The 10,755-nt window shown below is 32.9% G+C and overlaps 1 protein-coding gene across 1 annotated transcript; it reads left to right on the forward strand.

Annotated features, from left to right (window-relative positions):
* The first annotated feature begins 6,949 nt into the window (after nucleotides 1-6,949).
* LOC131079121 (protein MKS1) lies at nucleotides 6,950-8,521 on the forward strand. The gene is made up of 2 exons (XM_058017002.2): nucleotides 6,950-7,252; nucleotides 7,601-8,521. The coding sequence occupies exon 2, from the start codon at nucleotides 7,675-7,677 to the stop codon at nucleotides 8,350-8,352; it is 678 nt and encodes a 225-aa protein (XP_057872985.2). The 5' UTR covers nucleotides 6,950-7,252; nucleotides 7,601-7,674; the 3' UTR covers nucleotides 8,353-8,521.
* The last annotated feature ends 2,234 nt before the right edge of the window (nucleotides 8,522-10,755 follow it).

The following is a 10,755-nucleotide window of genomic DNA, read 5'->3' on the forward strand; positions in this document are numbered from 1 at the left end:
TGCGTTTTTCTTTTTTTTTAAACGTGAATGCTTTTTTGTTTTAAAAAACCCATACATGTTTTTAATTTAAAGAACCCGTACGCATTTTTCCTTGTACTTAGGCTTTGATAGCAAGGTTGGGGCTTGGGAGCCTTTTCCCTCCTTTTTACGTGTTTTCTTCTTCCAATCTAGTTTATCAACTTCATCGTCATCAAGTTTACACGTTATCAAGTGGGTATTTCTAAAATTACCACCGTAATTTCACCCATCTTCTAAGCTTTCTAACCATATAATTTTTTAAAATTTTAACAACATTAACATATTAATCTTGAATTTCTTATACCAATGTCTCCATAGTTCTCAGAGACATATGTGTGCCATTTTTTTAATAACTTTTGATCTACTTATCTAGATTTTTTAAAATATATATATATTATTGTAGTGCACTTGATTCTTTACACTTTTTTTTTAAAATTGCATTTTCGATTATTTTGGTGCAAGTTATGCTTCATGCACGAACAAGTACCTGATTTTCAGAATGTGCCCGTTTCGAAAAATCAAAAAAATACTCAACAGAAAACTATAAAAAAATACACAACTTCTAGTGCTCACTCTTAGCTATCTTTCTGCCAAAGGATTTGTCAAAATAATAAATCTAACTATGACTTTTTTGATCCACAAACCAAACACTGTGTTATGTTTTTCGAAAAAAAATAGGAAATGTTTTTCGTGCGCAAAGGATTTGACCCCCTTAATCTTATCCAATTTTTCAAAAAAAAATAGTATTTGGAAAACTAGATTCAGAGTACTACAATCTTTGTTCTTTGAGTATCTTCATATTTTGAGTGGATGAGTCTCAAATTGCTCCTCCAAGTTAAGGTTTAGTTGATTTCAGGAAAAAAAAAGGTGTCCACTTATACCCCTCTTTTTGCACACCATCTTGGTGCAGTTACCCTCAATGAGAGTTAGAGAGATAGGTCTAGAGATAAATGAATAAATATGGACAAAAGAGAGGGAGAGAGCAACTGACAGGTGGAATGATAGGTTTAGATCTTAGGAGAGAGAGGTAGAGAAAGTAACAAAGAGAGCTAACATGGTTTACCAAAATTTATTAAACTCAATAAAGTTCCTAAATTTTCTATTGTTAATTACTTGTTTATAGTTTCAAGTTTTTTGAGATGATTGTTACAAAAAAATCATGAAAGAGGGAATTCATATGAAAAAGTTATGAGTTTTTGATGTTTTGAAAATGAAGGATGAAGTTAAATTAATTATAATTATTTTTTAATACAAAATATAGAAACACTACCTATTCCAAATCATAGAGCTCTGAATCGCCTTTCCAACGCCTATAAAAAAGCAAAATTTCGATATGAAACGTAAAAGTTATGCCCATTTTACTAAAATGTTGTTTTTAATTTTTCCAAAATGGATATTCGATTTGGTTTCTAAAATAAATATCCATTTTGAACAGATGTCCGACTTGAAAAATATGGCATTATAGCAATGACGTCAAGAAACGGATATCTTTTAATAATGAATATCCATTTTTCTGACATAATTTTTTTCCCTCCATTTTTTCGCTCGAGATTGCTTTGGGATTTAGCTAGGACATGCCAAGCCTAGAAAGTCAACACAAAAAACGTGTTTTTAAGTTTTCCTTACTTTTTCAGACTTTGCCATAGTGGCTGTCGACTTTTTTTTAGCTGAAATTTATGAAATGAAAAGGGATTTTTAAGGACATTCTCAAATTTCCAACAATATAAGGTTTGCCTTATTTTGACTTTAATAAATAATTATTATTCATTTTCTAATTGAATTCAGATTAAAGTCCTAACAGATGGGCTGATTGAAAAACATCTATAACTTTCAAACAATATCACATTTTTTGAATCTGAAACATGTGTCACCTTCTATGCTTTGCTGACTATAAAATAAAATAAAATAAATTCATAAAGTTTTGACCATGTTAAGGTGGTCAGACATACGAGTTTTTATATTTCTGAAAAGTTATAGTAAAAAATTCATAATTAATTATTTACTTCAAAAAAAATTATAAAAAAATGTGTCACATCTGGACATGATTCTACTACTTATATTTAAAATATTATAAAAAATTATTATGATTTGATTTTGGTTAGGGTTATTAGACATACACCTACTTCTTATCTTTTTCCTAAAATTTTAGTACTATTGCATTGAAATTTCAATTTTTTGTCAAATAGATTTTTTTTTAAGAAAATAACTAGTAGCTTAGAAACTACATTCAATTTTCTATAGATTTTATTCTTACATATTTTTAAAATAAAGTTCATAACTTATTCAATTTTTTACGTCAAGTTGCCTAACTCTGTTTTTCTTAAATTTCATTGCCACTTAAGGGCCCATTTTGGCCCACCATGATCCTGCACATACCCAGAAGAACATCAGCATGGAATGCACTTTTATAAGGTTTAGCATCATCACTAATCACAATATAAGTCAATTGAGGAGCAAGACATGAAATGTAATTGCAACAAGTTTTTTAATGAATTCAAAATATTATGTACAAATTGCCATAATTCTAGGAAATTATGGATGTATGTTGGGTTAAAGAGATGTTGGTCGATCAATCAAACATCGTTGCACACCATTCTTTATGATTTTAATGTCAAGTTTATGCAAAAGGTGATGCGTTTTTGTATAGAGTGATGAAATAAAACAAACCGAATTACAATACCCAAGACTCGAGGGTAGGGGAAAACCTAAGAGCATAACTAGCAAAAAAGTGGTATGCACCAAATATATATATATATGGGTGAACTCACAACAATGGTACCCACTTTTTTGTCAACTTTGGCATTGAGATGAATATTTTTAAAATAATCTTCACTTTCCGACACCTATAACTTTTAAACCATTAAGAATTTGAATATGATGTAAATTAGTGATTTGTAACATCTTGTTTGTAAATTCTAAATATATTTTTTTCAATTTTTTTTGAAGAAAAGTATTTTTATATTTCCATCTCCCTCGAAAAGTAGTTTTTTTACAGCAAACAACATTTTTTAAGAGTTCAATGTGTCTCCCGAAATGCATAACTTTTTTCTATAAATGATAAAAACTCAATTCTTTCAAGTTTTGGTTTGTAACATCAATATCCAGGGCATGGAGTTGGTTTGGTAGTGATATGTTAAATATTTTTTATTTTATTAAGTTTTGAAGTCCGACTAATTATAATTTAGAAATAGGTGTATGTTTGAACACATAACTTGTTCTATATAATATCGAAATTCAAATTTTTTTTGTTAGAAAGAAGACATCAATATGTAGGGCATAGATATTTTTCATAATTTTTTTGAATTAGTTTACCACTTTTCCCAATGCGTTGAACAGAGAAGTTCATGTTTGTTGAAAAACCAATATTTCATAAAAATTTAAAAACAAGATCATAATAAACTCACAATGTAATAAAATTATAGTCATTGGAAATCTTGCTTCAAGGACTACCACACTACATTTTGGTTTGTCAAGATCATTCCATTTGAGCCTTCAACCAAAGGTTTGAAAGCCAAAAATCTGCAAAAATTTGTAGAAAGTTTTAAAGAAGTGTTAAAAAGGGGGTTCGGATGAAGTGGGGTTTGAATGACCCCCCCTACATACCTTCTAATGAAGGGGGGTTTGAAAGTGGGAACCATTATTGTAAACTCACCTCTGTGTGTGTGTGTGTGTGTGTTTATATATATATACATATACACATATATATATGCACACACACACACACACACACACACACACACACACACACACACACACACACACACATATATATATATATATGTACGTACGTACGTATGGATGTATGTAAACACACACACATATATACATACATGTTTGTGTGTGTGTGTGTATATATATATATATACACACATACATATATACACATACATATATATGTATGTGTATATATATATAGAGAGAGAGAGAGATACGCACATATATACACATATACATACATATACATACATACATATATATACATACATACATGTGTGTGTGTGTGTGTGTGTGTGTGTGTGTGTGTGTGTGTGTGTGTGTGTGTGTGTGTGTGATAGATGAAAATAGAGGTTTCACAAGTTAGGCTATGAATCAACTTATACCCACCAAATACATTAAAAAGGGGGAGAGCACTCAAGAGATCCAACCTCAATTCTATCAGGAAAAGGGGTTGAATGCAAATTGGATTCTACTCTACCTTTTGATTTTGTTGAGGACGCAATTTGAAAGCTAGATCTAGGGTAAATGATTGGAATTTGACATAAAATAACATTAACAACAAGTTACGTGTACGGTATGTAGACTCGGAGCTAGATCTAGGTAGAGAGAATAGAGAGGAACGTGCCTAAAAATTAGACTCGAAAGTGGTCAACTAGGATGCAAAAAATTGAGCTAGTCCCCAACTATCAGGCACAGACAAACAAAAAACTTGTGAAATAATAATGTCAATCAAAATCTGTTCCCTGAAGCTTCTCAAAAACTTGCGGGACCAAGATACAAAAATCAACCCGGTCCTCCAATTTTTGCTCTCACAAAAGTCAAATCTGATCATTGTCGAATTCTCTATTAGAATCTTTGTCTATGGCTCCTAAATCTATCACCTACACATAGAAAGAAGGGAAATGGTTGAGAAGGGTTTGCCTAGGTCAAACCCCGGGTTTGAAATTAACCCTTGGATTGAATTGAAATTGAAATTGAAATAATGAAGTAAATGGTGGATAATATAACTCATATTTCTCGTAATTTATAATGGATTATGATGCAATGCTCTTTGAATGTAATCACAACTATTGCAATAACATAACTTGACATGACACATGAACATGAATGACCTAATCAAACACACATTGACCCTCATTAGAAGTGTGTTGTACTGAAAAGAAGTAATAGATTTTAAAAGAAAGTAGAAGAAACTTGAAAGAGTGGGTGTAGGTAAATGCCCCAAGTGGAATGATGGTTAGAAAGATGTCCCCTTTAGAGGGTATGTGGGGATGAAAGAGGTAGATGGACACTCAAAATAAACTGGAAGGGCTTGTGATATAATAGATAGGTTAGAATCAAAGAATGAGATACAATAAGTGTTAGTTATGAATAGTAAATTGAGAAGAAATGAAATTGAGTGTGGATAATTTGATGATGTATATCGAAAAAATTGCATAAATTTTTAAATATTTGAGAAACTTGATTTATTACAACACATAAAAAGATGTGTCATAATATGGAAGATTGTGATGACATTGTTGCTATGTATTGCACAAGAAAAACATCCAAGTAGGCAAATGATAGAATGAACCATGATATGGAAGACCACTATGATGTTTATTCATGAAATGTCCCAAACACTAACACATATATAAATAAAAATAAAAAGACATGTACAAGAAAGAAAACATCTAATAAGCTAAAGAATAAACAAGGTTTTTCCCAAGTCAAGTTAAAACCAAAGATCAATTGATGAAATTGATTGCATTGTTAATTTTGGAATATAATGTCCTAAGAACAATGTAATGATATGGAATTATATATCCTAATAATAATGTATTGATTAAACAAGGCATGTAGAGATGTTGAGAATAAAACTTATAAATTATTTTAGATGTGTATTAGAATTTTTAGTTAGTTTTGGTTAGATTTTATAGTTTGCTACTATGTTTGATTGATTCTATTAGTCTCCCATACACACACTTCTTTATACATTTATTCACACTTATCTCTGCATATGCACATTTTGATATATTTGCTCAATTTATTTATTAATTATGCCCAATTATACACCTATCCTAATACATCTATTAGCTAGTTGATTCTAATTGTCTCTATCTTAGATCATTTTCATGGATGTCGGTTTGATCTTGTGTTCATAGACTTGACCCTAAATTTTAAAATCCAAATTCAAATCTAGTGACTCTAACATCTTATGCTAGCCATTGTGAGTTGATTCGACATACATTTGCACAATTTGATGCTATTTGCTTGTATTTTAAGGTATTCATTCCCATCTTCTTATATCCTCTCACATGCAATCATCATTCTCATCTTAGAATAATTCAAGAAGTAATAAAAAACACTTCAATCAATGTATGAAAGGAGTATCAAATACACATACATTGTGCTAGGGTATCTACATGTGCTCAGCCTTTTATATAAATTCAAAGATTGACTCTAGTGGTATGTTGTGACTTAATAACAAACCTTTGTATGTATTTTAAAATACTATTAATCTTTAGAAGTTTAAAAAAGCAAAGCAAATAAAGATCACTCAAGTGAGCCACAAAGCAAAAGTACACATTGAATAGGGTCAAATTTGTATGCAAAGGACATATACATGACTGCATAATAGATCCAAACTAGTACACTCATTATGGAACAAAACAAAGATTCAACTTAAGATTAGAGATGCTTCACTAACAAGGGTAACTTTTACAAAGCCAACAAAAATCAAGTTCTAAATTTTCGCCAAATAGTATCCATTCTCCAATAATAAATTAAATGCATTTATCCACTAGTTTACCTTAATAAACACATTAACATATAATTTTAAAATGCATTAACTCAAGAAATACCACATCCCCCTAATTATGTAGTCAAGGTTAATTATGGTGAATTGTGTGGATTTCATTAAATTAACTAAGCCAAGTGCAAGTCAATATTAGCATAATGTAATGGTTAAGTGTTGTGTTGTTGTTCTTGTCACCAATGTTCAAACCTTTTTGGAGTGGAAATGAGGCCTCTCATTTGTGACTTCATCAAAATCAAAAACATTTAACCCTTTTAAAGAACTAAGGTTACAACAAAGAACTAGGATTACAGACCCAATTACCCATGTTCTAATGATCGTTTAACTCCTTGAATATTTACTTGATTGCGTGGAAGTACAATGGCAATTATAAAGCACACTTATCAGCAATAAAAGGCCACGAGTGAAATGAGCCATGAGAAAAATATGAGAAAGAGAATATGATTGACTCATAAAAAATCCACCCTCGTGGGATGGAAATTTGTAGAACGTAGTCAACAAGGGAACTGTTGACTCGTTTTGGAAAGAAGTGAGCTAGTCAAGAGCGTTCATTTTCTTCTTGATTAAAGAAATTTCTTGGAAAGACTCGGTACAGAAAACAAAGATCTATAAAACCCTCATTTCTCACCTGCATTTCTTGCAAAATTTACAGTAGTAGCCATTGCAAAGAGCAGGGGAATAGTTTGAGTAGAGGCAGAGTTTTTTTATGGCTTGTTCAAGGTAAGTTTTTATCACGGAATGCTTTGTGCTTGTTTGTTAAATTTATCAAGTCTTATTATACTGAGAAGAAATCTCCAATGGCAACAAGCAATGGAGATCATGAGGTTTACATAAAGATCAAAATACAGGCGACAAATATTTCTGAAAGAAAAACCTGTTCCTTTTGATTCTCTTACTCTTTTTCGTGAACTTGATTCAATGGCCGCCCTTTGACGTTTACTTTTGTGTTTTCCAATTACTGATACTCTTTGAGTTCAATTGCTTCACGTAATTTAATTTACTGTGTCATAGATTCAAGATCCTTCTTCTTTGCTCATAATTTACTGACGCCGTTGACATAAAATACAGAGTCAAAGGTTAGCAGAAAATTGAAGCTTTGGCTGGAAGAATATTTTTGTGACAAGAATCGCTTCAAAAGAATTATGAATTCTTCGCAGGAAAAGACAGGAAGAAAGCCGCTGCAAGGTTCGAGGCCGGCGCCACTCAGGGTTTCGCGAGAATCGCATCAGGTGCGGAAGCCGCCGCTGCCGAATCAATACAGACCGCCGGTTATTATTTACGCGCACTCTCCCGAGATAATCCACACAAATGTCGGAGAATTCAAGAATCTTGTCCAGCGGCTCATAGGTCAATCCGCCAGCAACCCTGATTTATATTCTCAGCCTCCTCCAGCGCCGGCGCCGACGGCTTCGGCAGGGATGGTTTTTGAGGCCTCTCACAGTCCTTACCCTAACAATTTTAGGGTTCTTAACAGCGATCTTTCGCCATTTTCTTTCCCACAAAAAGAATCTGAGAGTTTTAGCGGAAACGATTCGCCAGTGTCTCCAAATATTCCGAGCAATTTGTTTTCTCCTTTGTCTCCAAACTTGTTCCTGCCCTCTCCGCGCCTCTTATCTCCCGATCTTTACAAAGATTTGCCTTTATTCACACCGCAGCTTCAGTCAGGTTACTCTGATCATTTCTTCTCGCCGGGGCATGTTTTCCACAAGCAATCGGAACTTTTATTTACTCCCCCCCCTTCTGTTAGACCGTACATGAACATAAACGCTTTGTGGTCTCCATCTCCTACTGGCTTTGATCTCTTTAATAATCGGCCATAAGGGCTATTGAGTTTCTTTGAAAGCTCATATTTTCCAGCTTGAAGTTTGTCTGAATATGTATCAATGGCTATGTAAGAATTGGCAAAGCAAGCCAGGACGTTAATCACTAGGTCTCTCTGTACATTTTTTCTTATTTCTCTAATGGATGACGTCACTTTATCTGCATTTATCTTGACTGTGAATTTATGAATTCAGACTTTTCCAATCATTTCCGTTTTTCGGGGGTTAAGCGTATGTGGTTCTTCTTGTTATTAGATTCCATTTTGCCGTAACAACTTGTATGTCTGCCACGATACAAGAAATCCAAGTCAAGAATCTACTAGCAGATAAAAGAGCAGAACCATTTTAAATTACTATTAGAACTAACTACGAAAAAATAATTTGCTGATGTATAATTTATTTATTACTAAAATTCTATGCAAACAAATTAAATATAACGAATCTAATTAAAAATGGATATTTGAGGAGATCATTTGGAGAGCGACTTGGGTTTTTTTTCCTGGTCTTTCTCTTTTCAATTCCTCAATAGCAGTTGCTTCATTAAAAGAAGAAAAGATTTGAAATTATCATTTAATTATAGTTAAAAATTTGCAAGCCAACACTCAAATTCAAATAGAAAATACACTTAAGTGCGTGCATGGGAACATAAGGTTATCGGTCCTTGTCATCATCTAAATGTTTATCTAACAACTTCATGATTTTGCCACTTCTATGCTGTACATTTGAGTTATTGTTTATAACTGATCTGAGACATTCTAAATAACTCAAAAAAAAACTGTCAAAAGTTAAAAAAAAATCATTAAAAATCTAAATTTAGACTGTTTATGGTGAGTTGTGTGTGTTGATTTTTGGGTCTTTCGTTTCAAAAAATTTAATCCACCATCCATATCAGACTTATCATCCCTGGCATGTCTTTTTCTTGTTAATTGAAGAAATTAATCAAAAAAGATTTGGTGGAGAAAACTGAGGTTTATATAACCCTCATTTCTTGCCTGTATTTCTTGCACAATTTACAGAAATAGCCAAAGCTAAGGGTAGAAAAACAGTTTCAGTGAACACAAAATTTCCGTTTGTTACTTGCTCAGAGTAAATTTACATCACAAAATGTTTTATACTGTAAAATTTATAAAACCTTCTTATACTAAGAAGCAACTTACACTTACAATAAAACATGAAACATCACAAATCAAAATGGTTTCTTTTGGAAAAACTCGTGTGAATATTTTTTATTCTACTTTTTCAATCATTAACAGTGATAATCACAATACATTCTTCTGAAATAAACTGTAAGAATATTTTTTGAATCATTCACAGTGGTGACATTCTTCTGAAAAAAACTATATGAATATTTTTTATTCGAGTTTCGAATCACTCACAGTGATTATTGTTGAAAGATTATACCAAGAATCAAAATTTTATTAAAAAACAAAAAATTAAAACCCGAAAAAGAATCTACAATAACAGCAAGGTCTGCAGCATCGTGTTACATTAAAATCAAAACACAGCCTGGTCATTTTGACTCTCATTATTCTTCGCTTACTCGGTTCAATGGCCGCCCTTTGACGTTTACTTTTTCGTTTTCCAATTAGTAACGCTCTTTCAGTTCAGTTGAATCACGTCATTTAATTTACTGTCTCACGGATTCAAGATTCTTCTCCTTTGCTCATAATTGTCACTGACGCCGTTCACATATAATACAGAAACGAGGGTTAGGAGAAAATTGAAGCTTTGGCTGGACGAAGATCTTACCGAGACGAATTGCTTCAAAAGAATTATGAATTCTTCGAAGGATAAGAGAGGAAGAAAGCCACTGCGCCACTCAGGGTTTCGAGAAAATCGAATCAGGTCCGGAAGCCGCTGTTGCCGATTCAACACAGACCGCCGGTAATCTCCAGAGATAATACACGCAGATGCCGGAGAATTCAAGACGCTTGTCCAGCGGCTCATAGGTCAATCCGCCAGCAACCCTGACTTATATTCTCAGAGCCCTTACGCTAACAATTTGAGGGTTTTTAACAGCAATCTTTCGCCATTCTCTTTGCCACAAAAAGAATCAGAGAAATTTAACCGTAACAATTCGCCGGTGTCTCCAAATATTCCGAGCAATTTGTTTTCTCCTTTACCTCCCAATCTTTTCCAAGATTTGCCTGTATTCACCTCGCAGCTTCATCGGGTTACTCTGATCATTTCTTCTCGCCGGATCATATTTTCCACAAGCAATCGGAAGTTTTATTTGCTCCTCCCCCTTTATTCGACCGTACATGAACATGGACGCTCTGTGGTCTCCATCTTCTACTGGTTTTGATCTCTTTAATAATCGGCCATAAGTGCTGTTGAGTTTCTTTGAAAGTTCATATTTTCCAGGTTGAAATTTGTCGGAATATGTATCAATGGCTATGTAAG

This window comes from Cryptomeria japonica, chromosome 10, assembly GCF_030272615.1.
Source record: "Cryptomeria japonica chromosome 10, Sugi_1.0, whole genome shotgun sequence".
NCBI classification, from domain to species: domain Eukaryota; kingdom Viridiplantae; phylum Streptophyta; class Pinopsida; order Cupressales; family Cupressaceae; genus Cryptomeria; species Cryptomeria japonica.

What these genes read in the sequence shown, in the direction of transcription:
- LOC131079121 (XM_058017002.2), top strand. Translation starts at nt 7,675, where the DNA reads ATGAATTCTTCGCAGGAAAAGACAGGAAGAAAGCCGCTGCAAGGTTCG.